Source organism: Oncorhynchus keta, unplaced genomic scaffold, assembly GCF_023373465.1.
Source record: "Oncorhynchus keta strain PuntledgeMale-10-30-2019 unplaced genomic scaffold, Oket_V2 Un_scaffold_1315_pilon_pilon, whole genome shotgun sequence".
In the NCBI taxonomy this organism is placed as follows: domain Eukaryota; kingdom Metazoa; phylum Chordata; class Actinopteri; order Salmoniformes; family Salmonidae; genus Oncorhynchus; species Oncorhynchus keta.
This window is the reverse complement of record NW_026290769.1, coordinates 940,001-961,009: the sequence shown is the minus strand read 5'-3', so window position 1 is coordinate 961,009 and position 21,009 is coordinate 940,001. Positions and strand designations below refer to the sequence as shown.

The following is a 21,009-nucleotide window of genomic DNA, read 5'->3' as shown; positions in this document are numbered from 1 at the left end:
TCAGACCTTGTTAGGGAAACACTGGGTACATTCTAACAGTATGTTAATATCAGACCTTGTTAGAGAAACACTGGGTACATTCTAACAGTATGTTAATATCAGACCTTGTTAGGGAAACACTGGGTACATTCTACTATGTACAGTGTTGTAACATTGTGCGAATAGTTGAAGTACGAAAGGGAAAATAAATATGGGTTGTATTTACAATGGTGTTTGTTCACTGGTTCCCATTTTCTTGTGGCAACAGGACACAAATCTTGCTGCTGTGATGCACTCTGTGCTATTTCACCTAATAGATATGGGAGTTTATCAGAATTGGATTTATTTTCAAATTATTTGTAGGTCTGTGTAATCTGAGGGAAGTTTGTGTCTCTAATATGGTCATACATTTCCACTTAATTTTGTGGGCACTGTGTACATAGCCTGTCTTCTCTTGAGAGCCAAGTCTGCCTATGGTGGCTTCTTTCAATAGCAAGGCTACACTCACTGAGTCTGTTCATAGTCAAAGCTTTTCTTAATTTTGGTTCAGTCACAGTGGTCAGGTATTCTGCAGTGTCTCAATTTGGTGTTTGTCCTACTTTGTGAACCCCAAACTTCACAACCATAGGGGGTTCTATAACTGATTCAAGTATTTTTAGCAAGATCCTAATTGGGATGTCAAATTGTATGTTCTCTCTCTTTCTCTCACCCCCCCCCCCTCTCTCTCTCAGCTGTGTTGAGAAAGTCAGAGAGGTGTACCCTCAGAGTTGAGAGCACAGTCTAGGAAAGTGTGTCACCTGTTTTCCTCACAGGTAGAACTCGCCCCTAACCACAGATCTAGGATAACATTACCCTACTGCTAATCCCAGCCTTATCCATTAGGGGGATAAAAAAAATATCTGACCCAGTATCAGTGCTTAGGGAAAACAACTACTGTACCTCCTTTATGTTCCTCCTGCTGGGGAGTGGTGACTCTGGGGTTGTTTTGTCAGGTCTGTTTATGTTCTGTGTGACTCTGGGCTTGTTGGTCAGGTCTGTCTCTGTTCTGTGTGACTCTGGGCTTGTTGGTCAGGTCTGTCTCTGTTCTGTGTGCCTCTGGGCTTGTTGGTCAGGTCTGTCTCTGTTCTGTGTGACTCTGGGCTTGTTTTGTCAGGTCTGTTCTGTCTCTGTTCTGTGTGCCTCTGGGCTTGTTGGTCATATGTTCTGTGTGCCTCTGGGCTTGTTGGTCAGGTCTGTCTCTGTTCTGTGTGCCTCTGGGCTTGTTGGTCAGGTCTGTCTCTGTTCTGTGTGACTCTGGGCTTGTTGGTCAGGTCTGTCTCTGTTCTGTGTGCCTCTGGGCTTGTTGGTCAGGTCTGTCTCTGTTCTGTGTGACTCTGGGCTTGTTGGTCAGGTCTGTCTCTGTTCTGTGTGACTCTGGGCTTGTTGGTCAGGTCTGTTTATGTTCTGTGTGACTCTGGGCTTGTTGGTCAGGTCTGTCTCTGTTCTGTGTGCCTCTGGGCTTGTTGGTCAGGTCTGTTTATGTTCTGTGTGACTCTGGGCTTGTTGGTCAGGTCTGTTTATGTTCTGTGTGCCTCTGGGCTTGTTGGTCAGGTCTGTCTCTGTTCTGTGTGCCTCTGGGCTTGTTGGTCAGGTCTGTTTATGTTCTGTGTGCCTCTGGGCTTGTTGGTCAGGTCTGTCTCTGTTCTGTGTGCCTCTGGGCTTGTTGGTCAGGTCTGTTTATGTTCTGTGTGCCTCTGGGCTTGTTGGTCAGGTCTGTCTCTGTTCTGTGTGCCTCTGGGCTTGTTGGTCAGGTCTGTCTCTGTTCTGTGTGACTCTGGGCTTGTTGGTCAGGTCTGTTTATGTTCTGTGTGACTCTGGGCTTGTTGGTCAGGTCTGTCTCTGTTCTGTGTGCCTCTGGGCTTGTTGGTCAGGTCTGTTTATGTTCTGTGTGACTGGGCTTGTTGGTCAGGTCTGTTTATGTTCTGTGTGACTCTGGGCTTGTTGGTCAGGTCTGTCTCTGTTCTGTGTGACTCTGGGCTTGTTGGTCAGGTCTGTTTATGTTCTGTGTGCCTCTGGGCTTGTTGGTCAGGTCTGTCTCTGTTCTGTGTGACTCTGGGCTTGTTGGTCAGGTCTGTCTCTGTTCTGTGTGACTCTGGGCTTGTTGGTCAGGTCTGTTTATGTTCTGTGTGCCTCTGGGCTTGTTGGTCAGGTCTGTCTCTGTTCTGTGTGCCTCTGGGCTTGTTGGTCAGGTCTGTCTCTGTTCTGTGTTACTCATATGTATATACTGTACTCTATACCATCTACTGCATCTTGCCATCTTGATGTAATGTATCACTAGCCACTTTAATCAATGCCACTTTATATAATGTTTACATAACCTACATTACTCATCTCATATGTATATACTGTACTCTATACCATCTACTGCATCTTGCCTATGCCATTCTGTACCATCACTCATTCATATATATATTTTTAATGTACATGTTCTTATTCATTCCTTTACACTTGTGTGTATAAGGTAGTTGTTGTGAAATTGTTAGGTTAGATTACTCGTTGGATATTACTGCATTGTTGGAACTAGAAGCACAAGCATTTCACTACACTCACATTAACATCTGCTAACCATGTGTATGTGACAAATAACATTTGATTTGATTTGATTTGTTGGTCAGGTCTGTCTCTGTACTGTGTGACTCTGGATTGGCCTGTTGGTGTCTGCTTGTGTCTGTGTCTTGTTCTGTATTAGAGACATCTGCAGTCAGGGACTTAACACGATTACTCAGCAGCCACCATGGCCATGGGGGTTTGGCCAGGGAGATGGAGGACATGAAAGGGGGGTGAACGCTCATCTGGGGGGAAGAGTGGAAACTGCACATCTTATCAGAGAGCACAGTGTCCTACAGAAGACCATTAGAGTTTCAAGTCGCTCTCCTTCCCCCTCTCTCCTATTTCTCTCTCTCTATCTTTTTCTCCTGCTCTCTCTCATTTCCTGTCTCTGTCTGACTCCTTTCCTCTCTTTCTCTCCTTCCTTTTAAAATATATTTTTAAACAATACAACACATCCACATATCAACAACAACATACAGACTCTCACCAACATCCACAACATCCCCCCTGCCCAGAGCCATCTGCGCACACCCCTATCTCCAGTGCCCACATCACTCTCCGTCACATGGCCTCAAACTGCACCATTTTGTTTCTCTCCATCGCCCACAGACTTTCAGCATGTAGATAATAAAGCATTTGGCCTTTCCATTGGGTTAAACGATGGAGGATTGGTTGATTTTTGTTGTTGTTGATATTTTGTTGTTTTTCAAGATGATCAGGTATCTCACTGCAGTTGAGAACAAGTTCTCATTTGCAACTGCGACCTGGCCAAGATAAAGCATAGCAGACACATACAACAACACAGAGTTACACATGGAATAAACAAACATACACACAATAATACAGTAGAAACAAGAAAACAAAAAGTATACAAACAGTGTGTGGTAATGAGGTAAGATTAAGGGAGGTAAGGCAATAAACAGGCCGTAGTGGCGAAGTAATTACAATTTAGCAATTAAACACTGGAGTGATAGATATGCAGAAGATGAATGTGCAAGTAGAGATACAGATACTGGGGTGCAAAGGATCAAGATAAATAAATAAATACAGTATGTGGACAGACAATAGTCAAAATGTTTATTCACAAGAGTACTCTAGTCCATTATACAAAAACATCAATTTTATACTTGCTCCTTACTTACGCACATACTTTCACACAAACAGTAGGTGAGTTTTATCCTTCTCCATAGTTCTCACCACTGTGTATCACTAACCAGACGACAGTTACATTCCCCTGAGATTAGGGAAACCTTGAGAAGTACTCCCTGTCCTCATACATTTCTCAGAGTTCTAGCCAGGTCTGTTCAAACACAGTTTAATTGTTCTCTGTATGTTCCTAGGCACACACATAGACACACATTTATCTCCCTCCCAGTCCAACCTAGTTGGATTTATGTTTAATACTTTAATTATTCCTTATACATGCTACATCACTATAATCCCTAATGGTTCAGTTTCAGGGTAGAATTATTTAATCATTACCTCTAAACATATAAATTATTTTATCAAAACTTCCGACTTCCAACTGTATGCTGAGCACTTGTTGGCTGCTTTTCCCTCACTCTGCGGTTCGACTCATCCCAAACCATCTCAATTTGGTTGAGGTCGGTGGATTGTGGAGGCCAGGTAATCTAATGCAGCACTCCATCACTCCCCTTGTTGGTAAAATAGCCCTTACACAGCCTGGAGGTGTGTTGGGTCATTGTCCTGTTGAAAAACAAATGATAGTCCCACTAAGCCCAAACCAGATGGGATGGCGTATCACTGCAAAATGCTGTGGTAGCCATGCTGGTTAAGTATGCCTAGAATTCTAAATAAATCACAGACTGTTTCACCAGCAAATCACACCTCACAAAGACACAGTGGTTGGAACCAAAAATCTCAAATTTGGACTCCAGACCATTGCTCGTGCTTCTTGGCCCAAGCAAGTCTCTTCTTCTTATTGGTGTCCTTTAGTGGTAGTTTCTTTGCAGAAATTTGACCATGAAGGCCTTATTCACACAGTCTCCTCTGAACAGTTGATGTTGAGATGTGTCTGTTACTTGAACTCTGTGAAGCATTTATTTGGGCTGCAATTTCTGAGGCTGGAAACTCTAATGAACTTATCCTCTGCAGCAGAAGTAACTCTGGGTCTTCCTTTCCTGTGGCGGTCCTCATGAGAGCCAGTTTCATCATAGCGCTTGATGGTCTTTGCGACTGCACTTGAAGAAACTTTCAATGTTCTTGACATTTTCTGTATTGAGTGACCTTCAGGTCTTAAAGTAATGATGTCGTTTCTGTTTGCTTATTTGAGCTGTTCTTGCCATAAAATGGACTTGGTCTTTTACCAAATAGGCCGATCTTCTGTATACAAGTGAAATAATCTGTCTGTAAACAATTGTTGGAAAAATTACTGCCATGCACAAAGTAGATGCCCTAACCGACTTGCCAAAACTATAGTTTGTTAACAAGAAATGTGTGGAGAGGTTGAAAAACAAGTTTTAATGACTCCAACCTAAGTGTATGTAAACTTCCAACTTCAACTGTATATAATCTTTACACACAAAAATACATAAACTGTGTTAAAGTGCACCTTCAAACACCAACTGAATGGGACAGACTTTTGGAATGGAGCCTGCGGCCCTTTGAACCTGAATTACTACATATAACATTATCTCAAAGCCCTTGTTGACAACACATGATTTATGTGAAAACTCTCACGTTGGGATTCCGTCCTCCATGGTCTTAATTCATCATGTTTTAATCACGTCAGATCATATTGATAGTAATAAATGGAACAGGTCATATTAACTGTCCATTCAGCAGTAGTTAGTTCAACCATTGAAGTGTTAAGAGCTGATCAACGAGGGTTAATCTAGTAGAACACCAGGAGATCCACATACAGCAGCTCCCCTCATCACAACTCATTCAGCCATATCCTGAAGGACATATTACAACCCTACTCACTATCTAACACATTACTCATCTAATACACTGGCACACACTCTCTCTCCCTCTCTCTCTCTCTCTCTCTCCCTCTCTCTCTCTCTCTCTCTCTCTCTCTCCCTCCCTCCCTCTTTCTCTCTCTCTCTCCCTCTCTCTCTCTCTTTCTCACACACTCTCTCTCCCTCTCTCACTCACTCACTCACTCACTCACTCACTCACTCACTCACCACTCACTCACTCACTCACTCACCCTCTCTCTCTCTCTCTCTCTCTCTCTCTCTCTCTCTCTCTCTCTCACACACACACACACACTCTCTGTCCCTCACTCACTCACTCACTCACTCACTCACTCACTCACTCACTCACTCTCACTCACTCACTCACTCTCTCTCTCTCTCTCTCTCACACACACACACACTCTCTGTCCCTCTCTCACTCACTCACTCACTCACTCACTCACTCACTCACTCACTCACTCACTCTCTCTCTCTTCTTACTCTCTCTCTTCTCACTCACTCACTCACTCACTCACTCTCCCTCTCTCTCTCTCTCTCTCTCTCTCTCTCTCTCTCTCTCTCTCTCTCTCTCCTCACTCACCTACTCACTCACTCTCTCTCTCTCTCTCTCTCTCTCTCTCTCTCTCTCTCTCTCTCTCTCTCTCACTCACTCACTCACTCACTCACTCACTCACCACTCACTCACTCACTCTCTCTCCCTCTCTCCCCCACCTTGACACAACACAAATAACTGGCTCAAACTTTTAAGAAGGCACAACTGTTAATTGAAATGCATTCCAGGTGACTACCTCATGAAGCATGTTGAGAGAATGCCAAGAGGGTGCAATGCTCTCATCAAAGAAAAGGGTGGGTATTGGAAGAATCTAAAATATAAAATATATTTAGATTTGTTTAACACTTTTTGGTTACTACATGATTCCATAAGTGTTATTTCATTGTTTTGATGTTTTGTAGAAAATAGTAAAAATAAAGAACCCTTGAATGAGTAGGTGTAACTTTTGACCGGTAGTGTATATCTATATTTTGTTACCCCCTTTTCTCCCCAATGTCAATCTTGTCTCATCCTCCGAAACATGACCTGCTTAACCTGGAAGCCAGCCGCACCAATGTGTCCGAGGAAACACCGTTCAGCTCTAACGACTGAGGTTCGAGGTTCGAGCCTGCAGGCGCCCATCCTGCCACAAGAAGTCACTAGAGCCCGATGAGCCGAGTAAAGCACCTCTGGCCAAACCCTCCCCTAACCCGGACGATGCTGGTCCAAACCCTCCCCTAACCCGGACGATGCTGGGCCAAACCCTCCCCTAACCCTGACGATGCTGGTCCAAACCCTCCCTAACCCGGACGATGCTGGTCCAAACCCTCCCCTAACCCGGACGATGCTGGTCCAAACCCTCCCTAACCCGGACGATGCTGGTCCAAACCCTCCCCTAACCCGGACGAAGCTGGGCCAAACCCTCCCTAACCCGGATGACGCTGGGCCAAACCCTCCCCTAACCCGGACGACGCTGGGCCAAACCCTCCCCTAACCCGGACGATGCTGGTCCAAACCCTCCCCTAACCCGGACGATGCTGGTCCAAACCCTCCCCTAACCCGGACGATGCTGGGCCAAACCCTCCCCTAACCCGGACGATGCTGGGCCAAACCCTCCCCTAACCCGGACGATGCTGGGCCAAACCCTCCCCTAACCCGGACGATGCTGGTCCAATTGTGCGCCGCCCTATGGGACTCCCGATCACAACCGGTTGTGATACAGCCCAGGATCAAACCTGAGTCTGTATTGATGCCTCTACTACTGCGATGCAGTACCTTAGACCACTGCACCACCCAGGAGGTCAGCGAGTATACTTTTTGGTGGGGTAATTGGTATTACACAGAATGAATATCTAAACTTTGGGAGCCATGCCATTCTAAAGAGGTCTATTCTACCTGTTATATTTATGGGAAGATTATTCCATTTAATTACATCTGCTTTCATATGGTTGAGTAATGGGATAAAGTTATCTTTACGGAACAAAATGTGGAAAAGGTCGAAGGTTCTGAGTACTTTCCGAATGCACTGTATTTGTTGTTTATTGTTACTTATTAAGCATCCTAAGTATTTTATATGTTTTGTGGACCACTTAAAGGATTGCAGGAGATCATGAGTTATTCTTTTTCCTATTGCCATTATTTCGTTTTTTTCCCACATACATTTCAATACTGAGATTTTAGAGTATTCCTGAAAAAAAAATTGCAAGGGGGTCATTACATTTTCAACATTGATCAGATATACCACGAGATCATCTGCAAATAAGTTTAGTTTATATTAATGTTTGCCAATACTGATACCTATTACTTTGGGTCCTGTCTAATTCTTTTTGCATGCGGTTCAATTGCCAGTGCCAACAGGAGAAGAGACAGGACATCTCTGTCTTGTGCTCCTTTCTAAAGCAATTTCACCAGATAATGTATTATTTGTGTATATTTTTGCTTTAGGATATTTATATAATATTTTTATTACATGTATTATTTTAGCTGGAAAGTTGAAAGCTTCCAAAGTTTTGAATAGAAAAGGCTATTCAAGGCCTCCCGAGTGGCGCAGCGGTCGAAGGCACTGCATCGCAGGGCTTGAGGCATGACTACAGACCCGGGTTCTATCCCAGGCTGTGTCACAACCGGCCATGACCCAGAGTCCCATAGGGCGGTACACAATTGGACCAGTATCGAACCCGGGTTAGGGGAGGATTTGGCTGGGGGGGCTTTCCTTGGCTCATCATGCTCTAGCGACTCCTTGTGGTGGGCCGGGCACCTGCAAGCTGACTTCAGTCATCAGTTGGACAGTGTTTCCTCTGACACATTGGTGCAGCTGGCTTCCAGGTTAAGTGTGTGGGTGTTAAGAAGCGCGGTTTGGCGGGTCATGTTTCGGAGGACGCATGGTTCTCGACCTTCACCTCTCTCGAGCCCGTTGGGGAGCTGTAGCGATGAGACAAGATCGAAAAAGGGGGTAAAATACAAAGACAATGAAAGAAAAGCCCATTCAAAACGGTCCAAAGATATTTCAGCATCAACAGCCATTATTGATACATCTATATGTTGTTTTTTAGCGTTTAGTATTCAACTGAAACATATTCTTCTATTTGTTTGTAAGTGTCTATCTTTAATAAACCCTGTTTGATTGATATGTATGAAGACTGGTAAGACTTTTGACATTTTATTGCTTATAAGCTTTGTTATTATATTATTGTCACAATTTATTAAACTTATGGGTCTATAATCAGCAGGACTCACCCAGATTTAGCTGGTTTTAATATAAATTAAATAAGTGTTTGAAACGTGGAACTCCTTCCGTCTCTCGCTCTGGTCTGTTGTGACAGCAGAGTCCCTAGCAGAGCAGGGGAGGTGGGGGATTTGGGGGGTAAGAGGAAGGTGAGGAGGATGGAAGGAGAAGTTTTACAGACACACACACCTAGAGCACACACACACTCCCAAAGAACATACAGTCAGTGGCTGTGGACAGGATTGGGTGAGAGGGGGAGGCAGGGTGAGGGAGGGGTTAGATGGTGTTGTCAGGCCGGGAGCCAAAGAGGGTTTAGAGGTGTCCTATTATAGCGCACCAGGAGACATCCGCTAGCTAATCCCCTGCCAGTTTACATCTTCACCTGTGAAAAGGCCTCACCTATCTTTGGCCTTCAATTTCCTCTACTCACTTTCCTACATCTATCCCTCTCTCTCTCTCTCTCTTTGTTAGTCCTTTATTTCCACACACCTTCTATCTCATCCCTCCCTCCTGCCTATTCCCTTTTCCCTCTGTGGGTTTTGACCACTGGTACTGTACCCCACTAGTTAACACAGCCACAAAGTCTAAATTGATTACACAAATGTGCTTTTTGGTCTTAATTTAAGGTTATGGTTAGGCATAAGGTTAGCAGGTGGTTAATGTTAGGGGTAAGGTTAGGGTAAGGTTTCAAATTAAATCTTAAGATAAAAGGTACAAATGTGTGGGGTTATGCCATAATTATGACTTTGTGGATGTGTTAACTAGTGACGACACTTTGCTCTCCTCCCTCCCTCTCCCACTTCCCTCCCTCTCTCCCTCTTCCTCCCACTTCCCTCCCTCTCTCCCTCTTCCTCCTCTCCTATTGTTCTGTGGTGTAAACCCGGTGGTGCTCAGTCATTCCCATTGACAGATTACCTTCTTAATGGAATTTAAATATTTAGTTTTTCCTTGTGGCGATTCATCCAGGAAAAGAGTGACAGCAGCACGGGGGAGAGAGGAGGAAGAGGAAGGGAGGACTGTGTAGAGGTGTGTGGAATGAAGAGGAAGGATGGACTGTGTAGAGGTGTGTGGAATGAAGAGGAAGGATGGACTGTGTAGAGGTGTGTGGAATGAAGAGGAAGGATGGACTGTGTAGAGGTGTGTGGAATGAAGAGGAAGGATGGACTGTGTAGAGGTGTGTGGAATGAAGAGAAAGGATGGACTGTGTAGAGGTGTGTGGAATGAAGAGGAAGGATGGACTGTGTAGAGGTGTGTGGAATGAAGAGGAAGGTGGAGGAGGGTCTAGGGAGAGAGAGAAGGAGGGATGGTCAATTCCTCTGATGGTGCAGGTCTGAATCACTTATGTTTGAATTTGTTTTTGGATGTCTTTCAGAAAGAGGGAGGGCGGATCTTGGGAAGAGAGAGAAAGAGGGAGTGAGGGATAGAAGAGTGGCAGTGTCACACACATACACTCACACACACACACACACACACACACACACACACACACACACACACACACACACACACACACACACACACACACACACACACACACACACACACACACACACACACACACACACACACACACACACACAAACACACACAAACTTCTGTACTGTACTCTCTCTCACTCTCTTTGACTCACACACAGGATCTTTCTCTCTCTTCCTTCCTGTTGTCTCTATCTCTTCCCCTGTGTCCCTACCTCTCCCTCCCTCCCTACCTCTCCCTCCCTCCCTCCCTCCCTACCTCCCTACCTCTCCCTCCCTCCCTACCTCTCCCTCCCTCCCTACCTCTCCCTCCCTCCCTCCCTCCCTCCCTCCCTCCCTCCCTCCCTACCTCTCCCTCCCTCCCTCCCTACCTCTCCCTCCCTCCCTCCCTCCCTACCCTCCCTCCCTCCTCTCCCTCCCTCCCTCCCTCCCTCCCTCCCTCCCTCCCTCCCTCCCTCCCTCCCTCCCTCCCTACCTCCCTCCCTCCCTCCCTCCCTACCTCTCCCTCCCTCCCTACCTCTCCCTCCCTCCCTACCTCCCTCCCTACCTCTCCCTCCCTCCCTCCCTACCTCTCTCTCCCTACCTCTCCCTCCCTCCCTACCTCCCTCTCCCTCCCTCCCTACCTCTCCCTCCCTCCCTACCTCTCCCTCCCTCCCTCCCTCCCTACCTCTCCCTCCCTCCCTCCCTCCCTACCTCTCCCTCCCTCCCTACCTCTCCCTCACTACCTCTCCCTCCCTCCCTCCCTACCTCTCCCTCCCTCCCTACCTCTCCCTCCCTCCCTCCCTCCCTCCCTACCTCTCCCTCCCTCCCTACCTCTCTCCCTCCCTCCCTCCCTCCCTCCCTCCCTCCCTCCCTCCCTCCCTCCCCCTCCCTCCCTCCCTCCCTCCCTCCCTCCTCTCCCTCCCTCCCTCCCTACCTCTCCCTCCCTCCCTACCTCTCCCTCCCTCCCTCCCTACCTCTCCCTCCCTCCCTCCCTACCTCTCCCTCCCTCCCCCTCCCTCCCTCCCCCTCCCTCCCTACCTCTCCCTCCCTCCCTCCCTCCCTACCTCTCCCTCCCTCCCTCCCTCCCTCCCTCCCCCTCCCTCCCTCCCTCCCTCCCTCCCTCCCTCCCTCCCTACCTCTATTTTCCTCCCTGCCTGCCTGCCTCCCTCCCTACCTCTCCCTCCCTCCCTACCTCTCCCTCCCTCCCTCCCTCCCTACCTCTCCCTCCCTCCCTCCCTCCCTCCCTACCTCTCCCTCCCTCCCTACCTCTCTTTTCCTCCCTCCCTGCCTGCCTCCCTCCCTCTCTTTTCCTCCCTCCCTCCCTCCCTACCTCTCCCTCCCTCCCTCCCTACCTCTCCCTCCCTCCCTCCCTCCCTACCTCTCCTTCCCTCCCTACCTCTCTTTTCCTCCCTCCCTCCCTCCCTCCCTCCCTCCCTCCCTCCCTCCCTCCCCTCCCTCCCTCTCTTTCCCTCCCTCCCTCCCTCCCCTCCCTCCCTCCCTCCCTCCCTCCCTCCCTCCCTCCCTCCCTCCCTCCCTCCCTCCCTCCCTCCCTCCCTCCCTCCCTCCCTCCCTCCCTCCCTCCCTCTCCCTACCTCTCTTTTCCTCCCTCCCTCCCTCCCTCCCTCCCTCTTTCCCTCCCTCCCTCCCTCCCTCCCTCCCTCCCTCCCTCCCTCCCTCCTCCCTTTTCCTCCCTCCCTCCCTCCCTCCCTCCCTCCCTCCCTACCTCTCCCTCCCTCCCTCCCTACCTCCCTCCCTCCCCCCTCCCTCCCTACCTCTCTTTTCCTCCCTCCCTCCCTCCCTCCCTACCTCTCCCTCCCTCCTCTCCCTCCCTCCCTCCCTCCCTCCTTTCCCTCCCTCCCTCCCTCCCTCCCTCCCTCCTCCCTCCCTCCCTCCCTCCCTCCCCTCCCTCCCTCCCTCCCTCCCTCCCTCCCTACCTCTCTTTTCCTCCCTCCCTGCCTGCCTCCCTCACTCCCGCTCCCTCTTTCTTTATCTCTTTCTCTCTTGCTGGGGATTCTAATTAAGCTTGGCTGGTCTTTGATGTTGTCGCCTTGGCAACAGTCACCATGACGAGGCTGGGTCTGCAAAACACCCGCTCTCACTCGTTCTCGTTCTCTCTCTCTCTCTCTCTCTCGCTCTCTCTCACTCTCTTTCATGCACACATACACACACACTGACTGACATGCAGCATTCACAAAACATTTTACCTACAATACACAAGTGTGCAGAACACAATGACTCCTTGCGACACACACCAACGACATGATGAATGCTCCTTTTGTCTTTTCACCAGTGGCACCAGTTGCATGCTACACTGTCACGCAAACAGAGACATCTACTCTGAAAGCTGAAAGTGTATTTGTGCTTTCTATCCAGCAGTGATCCACTGCTGTTGTGTCATTCTGCTACTAGAGCACAAGGAGTTTCACTAGCCTGGGTGACTGTGTCTGCTTTCAACCAGGCCACAGGCTGTAGCTGTCTCACCAAGGTAAGTTGGCCGGAGCAGACACAGACACCTGGGCGAGAATGTTACCACTAGTGAACTCTCTTTTAGTGTCACATTTCAGTTTAACTATCTGTATCATTCATCCGTTCTCTCTCTCTCTCTCTCTCTCTCTCTCTCTCTCTCTCTCAATTCAATTCAATTCAAGGGCTTTATTGGCATGGGAAACATGTGTTAACATTGCCAAAGCAAGTGAGGTAGACAACATACAAAGTGAATATATAAAGTGAAAAACAACAAAAATTAACAGTAAACATTACACATACAACAGTTTCAAAACAGTAAAGACATTACAAATGTCATATTATATATATATATATATATATATATATACATATATATATATATATATATATATATATATATATATATATATATATATATATATATATATACATACATATACACAATGTACAAATAATTAAAGGACACAAGATAAAATAAATAAGCATAAATATGGGTTGTATTTACAATGGTGTTTGTTCTTCACTGGTTGCCCTTTTCTCGTGGCAACAGGTCACAAATCTTGCTGCTGTGATGGCACACTGTGGAATTTCACCCAGTAGGTATGGGAGTTTTTCAAAATTGGATATGTTTTCGAATTCTTTGTGGATCTGTGTGATCTGGGGGAAATATGTCTCTCTAATATGGTCAATGGGCAATGGGCTCTATGACTGATTCAAGTATTTTTAGCCAAATCCTAATTGGTATGTTGAAATTTATGTTTCTTTTGATGGCATAGAATGCCCTTCTTGCCTTGTCTCTCAGATCGTTCACACCTTTGTGGAAGTTACCTGTGGCGCTGATGTTTAGGCCAAGGTATGTATAGTTTTTGTGTGCTCTAGGGCAACAGTGTCTCTTTGTATTTGTGGTCCTGGTGACTCACCATTATTTTGGTCTTACTGAGATTTACTGTCAGGGCCCAGGTCTGACAGAATCTGTGCATAAGATCTAGGTGCTGCTGTAGGCCCTCCTTGGTTGGTGACAGAAGCACCAGATCATCAGCAAACAGCAGACATTTGACTTCTTCTAGCAGGGGGAGGCTGCTCTTTTCTAGTGCCCGCGCCAGTTCGTTGATATATATGTTGAAGAGGTGGGGCTTAAGCTGCATCCCTGTCTAACCCCACGACCCTGTGTGAAGAAATGTGTGTGTTTTTGCCAATTTTAACTGCACACTTGTTGTTTGTGTACATGGATTTTATAATGTCGTATGTTTTACCCCCAACACCACTTTCCATCAGTTTGTATAGCAGACCCTCTTTGAGTCGAAGGCTTTTTGAAATCAACAAAGCATGAGAAGACTTTGCCTTTGTTTTGGTTTGTTTGGTTGTCAATTAAGGTGTGCTGAATACATGGTCTGTTGTACGGTAATTTGGTAAAAGCCAATTTGACATTTTGCTCAGTACATTGTTTTCATTGAGGAAATGTACTCTGCTGTTAATAATAATGCAGAGGATTTTCCCAAGGTTACTGTTGACACATATTCCACGGTAGTTATTGGGGTCAAATTTGTCTCTTTTGTGGATTGGGGTGATCAGTCCTTGGTTCCAAATATTGGGAAGATGCCAGAGCTAAGTATGATGTTAAAGAGTTTTAGTCTAGCCAGTTGGAATTTGTTGTCTGTATATTTGATCATTTCATTGAGGATACCATCGACACCACAGGCCTTTTTGGGTTGGAGGGTTTTTATTTTGTCCTGTAACTCATTCAATGTAATTGGAGAATCCAGTGGGTTCTGGTAGTCTTTAATAGTTGATTCTAAGATCTGTAGTTGATCATGTATATGTTTTGCTCTTTGTTCCCTGTCTGTCTTTCTATTTCTCTCTCCCTATCCCTTGTTCTTCAGTCTGGTAGTGGCTGTACATTAAATCCTGCTACAGTGCAGGCCAGTTGAGGCCCCTCCAGATGAGTTGTGACTTCTGGTTGGTCCTGTACTGTGCTAGTTCTGTTGTTTGACCCTCTCATAGTGTTTGTTTTGTATGATGAGACAAAGTGTGTGGGATAAAAACCTCTCCAGATGAATCATGCTGATACAGACATGCTGCTCTCTCTCTCTTTCAACTCTGACTGTTCCTCTCTGCCCACCAGCATCTGTTCAACCTTTCATTTAAAACAGGGACTTCCCATACCTCGCTCCATCGCTCAGGTCTCTGCCTGTCTGTCTCTCCTCTTTCTCCATGTCTCCTTCTTTTCTCTCTTTCTCATTCCCTACCTTCTTTTTCCCCTATCTCTAACTCCTCCCCCTCTCCTTCTCCATATCTCCCCCTCTCTCGTATTCTCTCTTCATCTCCCCCGTCTGTCTCTTCCTGAAGGGATGGTCTCTACTAAAACCCTGCTCTTAGCTCTTCCTCATAACAACCGCCCCGGCGACAGTATCAACAGTAACCACAGCAATTAAGAAAGCAAACAACATCAACTGAGCAGGAAAAAAACAGCAATTAAAGCATTATGGCTAGAGTGTGTTCATAATGATGCCAGAAATACATCCATAATGATGTCTCAAAGTAATGCTGTGACTGGGGTAATGGGATCACTTAGGTTCCTGGGGTGTTAGCAGACAGTTAGCAGGCAGTTAGCAAACAGTTAGCAGACAGTTAGCAGAAAGTAAGCTGAGAGTTAGCAGACAATTAGCTGAGTTAGCTGAGAGTTAGCAGACAGTAGCCTACAATTAGCAGACAGTTAGCAGACAGTTGCCTGAGAGTTAGCAGACAGTTAGCTGAGAGTTAGCAGACAGTTATCTGAGAGTTAGCAGACAGTTAGCTGAGAGTTAGCAGACAATTAGCTGAGTTAGCTGAGAGTTAGCAGACAGTTAGCCTACAATTAGCAGACAGTTAGCAGACAGTTGCCTGAGAGTTAGCAGACAGTTAGCTGAGAGTTAGCAGACAGTTAGCCGACAGTTAGCAGACAGTTAGTAGACAGTTAGCAGACAGCTCACAGACAGTTAGATGACAGTTTGTTTTTTATGAGGGAAAGGGGAACAAAGCAGTCTAAACATCAATAGTGTCACTACATTCTAACACCTTCCTCTCATCAAAACAAAGATAAATCCACTGTGATTATGCAAAGCCATTATATTGACTACTACAGGCACTAACACTGTAATCATGTACCAAACTACCGATGGTGATGATGATGGTGACCATGATGATGATGTCGACGTTCATTACTAAGTAATTACAAAGTGGTTAAAATGCTACCTCCGCTCTAACCAGCCCTCGTTCTTTCTTCCTGTCCCTTGTCCCTCCTCTTCCCTACCACAGCTCTTCGTCATCGACAACGGAGCGGACGACTGGCGCATCGCCATGACGTTGAATCGGGTGTTGCTGATATCGTTGGAGCTACTGGTGTCGGCGGTGCATCCGGTGCCCGGGGACTTTAAGTTCCAGTGGCGGGCACGTCTGGCGTTCTCTTACGCCCCGTCCCAGGCTGAGGCTGACCTGGACATGGTGCTGAGTGTTCCCATGTTCCTCCGCCTCTACCTCATCGCCCGCGTCATGCTGCTGCACAGCAAACTGTTCACTGATGCCTCCTCACGGAGCATAGGGGCCCTCAATAAGGTGTGTGTGTTTACTGATGCCTCCTCACGGAGCATAGGGGCCCTCAATAAGGTGTGTGTGTTTACTGATGCCTCCTCACGGAGCATAGGGGCCCTCAATAAGGTGTGTGTTTTACTGATGCCTCTCTCGCTAGCATAGGGGCCCTCAATAAGGTGTGTGTGTTTACTGATGCCTCCTCGCAGTGCATAGGGGCCCTCAATAAGGTGTGTGTGTTTACTGATGCCTCCTCACGGAGCATAGGGGCCCTCAATAAGGTGTGGTGTTCACTGATGCCTCCTCACGGAGCATAGGGGCCCTCAATAAGGTGTGTGTGTTTACTGATGCCTCCTCACGGAGCATAGGGGCCCTCAATAAGGTGTGTGTGTTTACTGATGCCTCCTCACGGAGCATAGGGGCCCTCAATAAGGTGTGTGTGTTTACTGATGCCTCCTCACTGGAGCAAGGGGCCCTCAATAAAACAGTGTGTTTACTGATGCCTCCTCACGGAGCATAGGGGCCCTCAATAAGGTGTGTGTGTTTACTGATGCCTCCTCACGGAGCATAGGGGCCCTCAATAAGGTGTGTGTGTTTCTAATGCCTCCTCACGGAGCATAGGGGCCCTCAATAAGGTGTGTGTGTTCACTGATGCCTCCTCACGGAGCATAGGGGCCCTCAATAAGGTGTGTGTGTTTACTGATGCCTCCTCACGGAGCATAGGGGCCCTCAATAAGGTGTGTGTGTTTACTGATGCCTCCTCACGGAGCATAGGGGCCCTCAATAAGGTGTGTGTGTTTACTGATGCCTCCTCACGGAGCATAGGGGCCCTCAATAAGGTGTGTGTGTTTACTGATGCCTCCTCACGGAGCATAATGATGTCTCAATAAGGTGTGTGTGTTTACTGATGCCTCCTCACGGAGCATAGGGGCCCTCAATAAGGTGTGTGTGTTCACTGATGCCTCCTCACGGAGCATAGGGGCCCTCAATAAGGTGTGTGTGTTTACTGATGCCTCCTCACGGAGCATAGGGGCCCTCAATAAGGTGTGTGTGTTCACTGATGCCTCCTCACGGAGCATAGGGGCCCTCAATAAGGTGTGTGTGTTTACTGATGCCTCCTCACGGAGCATAGGGGCCCTCAATAAGGTGTGTGTGTTTACTGATGCCTCCTCACGGAGCATAGGGGCCCTCAATAAGGTGTGTGTGTTTACTGATGCCTCCTCACGGAGCATAGGGGCCCTCAATAAGGTGTGTGTGTTTACTGATGCCTCCTCACGGAGCATAGGGGCCCTCAATAAGGTGTGTGTGTTCACTGATGCCTCCTCACGGAGCATAGGGGCCCTCAATAAGGTGTGTGTGTTTACTGATGCCTCCTCACGGAGCATAGGGGCCCTCAATAAGGTGTGTGTGTTCACTGATGCCTCCTCACGGAGCATAGGGGCCCTCAATAAGGTGTGTTGTTCACTAATGCCTCCTCACGGAGCATAGGGGCCCTCAATAAGGTGTGTGTGTTTACTGATGCCTCCTCACGGAGCATAGGGGCCCTCAATAAGGTGTGTGTTTCACTAATGCCTCCTCACGGAGCATAGGGGCCCTCAATAAGGTGTGTGTGTTTACTGATGCCTCCTCACGGAGCATAGGGGCCCTCAATAAGGTGTGTGTGTTTACTGATGCCTCCTCACGGAGCATAGGGGCCCTCAATAAGGTGTGTGTGTTCACTAATGCCTCCTCACGGAGCATAGGGGCCCTCAATAAGGTGTGTGTGTTCACTGATGCCTCCTCACGGAGCATAGGGGCCCTCAATAAGGTGTGTGTGTTTACTGATGCCTCCTCACGGAGCATAGGGGCCCTCAATAAGGTGTGTGTGTTTACTGATGCCTCCTCACGGAGCATAGGGGCCCTCAATAAGGTGTGTGTGTTTACTGATGCCTCCTCACGGAGCATAGGGGCCCTCAATAAGGTGTGTGTGTTTACTGATGCCTCCTCACGGAGCATAGGGGCCCTCAATAAGGTGTGTGTGTTTACTGATGCCTCCTCACGGAGCATAGGGGCCCTCAATAAGGTGTGTGTGTTCACTGATGCCTCCTCACGGAGCATAGGGGCCCTCAATAAGGTGTGTGTGTTTACTGATGCCTCCTCACGGAGCATAGGGGCCCTCAATAAGGTGTGTGTGTTCACTGATGCCTCCTCACGGAGCATAGGGGCCCTCAATAAGGTGTGTGTGTTTACTGATGCCTCCTCACGGAGCATAGGGGCCCTCAATAAGGTGTGTGTGTTTACTGATGCCTCCTCACGGAGCATAGGGGCCCTCAATAAGGTGTGTGTGTTTACTGATGCCTCCTCACGGAGCATAGGGGCCCTCAATAAGGTGTGTGTGTTTACTGATGCCTCCTCACGGAGCATAGGGGCCCTCAATAAGGTGTGTGTGTTCACTGATGCCTCCTCACGGAGCATAGGGGCCCTCAATAAGGTGTGTGTGTTTACTGATGCCTCCTCACGGAGCATAGGGGCCCTCAATAAGGTGTGTGTGTTCACTGATGCCTCCTCACGGAGCATAGGGGCCCTCAATAAGGTGTGTGTGTTTACTGATGCCTCCTCACGGAGCATAGGGGCCCTCAATAAGGTGTGTGTGTTTACTGATGCCTCCTCACGGAGCATAGGGGCCCTCAATAAGGTGTGTGTGTTCACTGATGCCTCCTCACGGAGCATAGGGGCCCTCAATAAGGTGTGTGTGTTTACTGATGCCTCCTCACGGAGCATAGGGGCCCTCAATAAGGTGTGTGTGTTCACTGATGCCTCCTCACGGAGCATAGGGGCCCTCAATAAGGTGTGTGTGTGCCGGGGGCTTTGTTGTTCACTCTTTCTCTTCACTCATTCTGTCTCACTCCTTCCATCTTGCCTTTCTCTCATCCTGTGTCTCTCTCAATCTATTTCTCTCCTCCTGTGTCTCCCTCCATCTCTTTCTCTCCTCCTGTGTCTCCCTCCATCTCTTTCTCTCCTCCTGTGTCTCCCTCCATCTCTTTCTCTCCTCCTGTGTCTCCCTCCATCTCTTTCTCTCCTCCTGTGTCTCCCTCCATCTCTTTCTCTCCTCCTGTGTCTCCCTCCATCTCTTTCTCTCCTCCTGTGTCTCCCTCCATCTCTTTCTCTCCTCCTGTGTCTCCCTCCATCTCTTTCTCTCCTCCTGTGTCTGTCCAATGAAGTATAAATGATTGATTGAGGTCTGCCTTGCTGTCTCAGCTTCTCACCTTCCCACTAATTCAGACGGAATCCTCCCCTGTCAGGTAACTGAGGACAGTAATGACAGAGGCTAAATCCTTCTCTGTCAGGAAACTGAGGACAGTAATGACATAGACTAAATCCTTCTCTGTCAGGAAACTGAGGACAGTAATGACAGAGACTAAATCCTTCTCTGTCAGGTAACTGAGGACTGTAATGACAGAGAAATCCTTCTCTGTCAGGAAACTGAGGACAGTAATGACAGAGGCTAAATCCTTCTCTGTCAGGTGTGAGGACAGTAATGACAGAGGCTAAATCCTCCTGTCAGGTAACTGAGGACAGTAATGACAGAGGCTAAATCCTCCTGTCAGGTAACTGAGGACAGTAATGACAGAGGCTAAATCCTTCTCTGTCAGGAAACTGAGGACAGTAATGACAGAGGCTAAATCCTCCTCTGTCAGGTAACTGAGGACAGTAATGACAGAGACTAAATCCTTCTCTGTCAGGTAACTGAGGACTGTAATGACATAGACTAAATCCTTCTCTGTCAGGAAACTGAGGACAGTAATGACAGAGACTAAATCCTCCCCTGTCAGGTAACTGAGGACAGTAATGACAGAGGCTAAATCCTTCTCTGTCAGGAAACTGAGGACAGTAATGACAGAGGCTAAATCCCTCTCTGTCAGGTAACTGAGGACAGTAATGACAGAGGCTAAATCCTTCTCTGTCAGGAAACTGAGGACAGTAATGACAGAGGCTAAATCCTTCTCTGTCAGGAAACTGAGGACAGTAATGACAGAGGCTAAATCCTTCTCTGTCAGGAAACTGAGGACAGTAATGACAGAGGCTAAATCCTTCTCTGTCAGGAAACTGAGGACAGTAATGACAGAGGCTAAATCCTCCCTGTCAGGTAACTGAGGACAGTAATGACAGAGGCTAAATCCTCCCCTGTCAGGTAACTGAGGACAGTAATGACAGAGGCTAAATCCTTCTCTGTCAGTCAGTAATGACAGAGGCTAAATCCTCCTCTGTCAGGTAACTGAGGACAGTAATGACAGAGGCTAAATCCTTCTCTGTCAGGAAACTGAGGACAGTAATGACAGAGGCTAAATCCTTCTCTGTCAGGAAACTGAGGACAGTAATGACAGAGGCTAAATCCTTCTCTGTCAGGAAACTGAGGACAGTAATGACAGAGGCTAAATCCTTCTCTGTCAGGAAACTGAGGACAGTAATGACAGAGGCTAAATCCTCCCCTGTCCAGGTAACTGAGGACAGTAATGACAGAGGCTAAATCCTCCCCTGTCAGGTAACTGAGGACAGTAATGACAGAGGCTAAATCCTTCTCTGTCAGGAAACTGAGGACAGTAATGACAGAGGCTAAATCCTTCTCTGTCAGGAAACTGAGGACAGTAATGACAGAGGCTAAATCCTCCCTGTCAGGTAACTGAGGACAGTAATGACAGAGGCTAAATCCTCCCCTGTCAGGTAACTGAGGACAGTAATGACAGAGGCTAAATCCTTCTCTGTCAGGAAACTGAG

The 21,009-nt window shown here is 47.6% G+C and overlaps 1 protein-coding gene across 45 annotated transcripts in view; it reads left to right on the top strand.

Moving 5' to 3' along the window:
• The first annotated feature begins 9,724 nt into the window (after positions 1-9,724).
• Positions 9,725-21,009, top strand: part of LOC118382023 (uncharacterized) — an 11,935-nt gene continuing 650 nt past the window's right edge. Inside the window, exons 1-8 of one of the 45 annotated variants that reach the window (XM_052513533.1) lie at positions 9,725-9,830; positions 15,985-16,383; positions 16,890-17,093; positions 17,858-18,010; positions 18,827-18,877; positions 19,082-19,162; positions 19,403-19,535; positions 19,842-19,931. In XM_052513533.1, coding sequence (XP_052369493.1) covers positions 9,816-9,830; positions 15,985-16,383; positions 16,890-17,093; positions 17,858-18,010; positions 18,827-18,877; positions 19,082-19,162; positions 19,403-19,459 — 960 coding nt within the window. In that variant the 5' untranslated portion in view covers positions 9,725-9,815 and the 3' untranslated portion in view covers positions 19,460-19,535; positions 19,842-19,931. Of the gene's footprint in view, positions 9,831-15,984; positions 16,384-16,889; positions 17,094-17,857; positions 18,317-18,367; positions 18,419-18,469; positions 18,674-18,724; positions 18,776-18,826; positions 18,929-19,081; positions 19,653-19,841; positions 19,932-21,009 lie in introns of those variants that run through there. The other 44 variants (XM_052513527.1, XM_052513531.1, XM_052513530.1 and 41 more) reach the window with 44 other exon arrangements.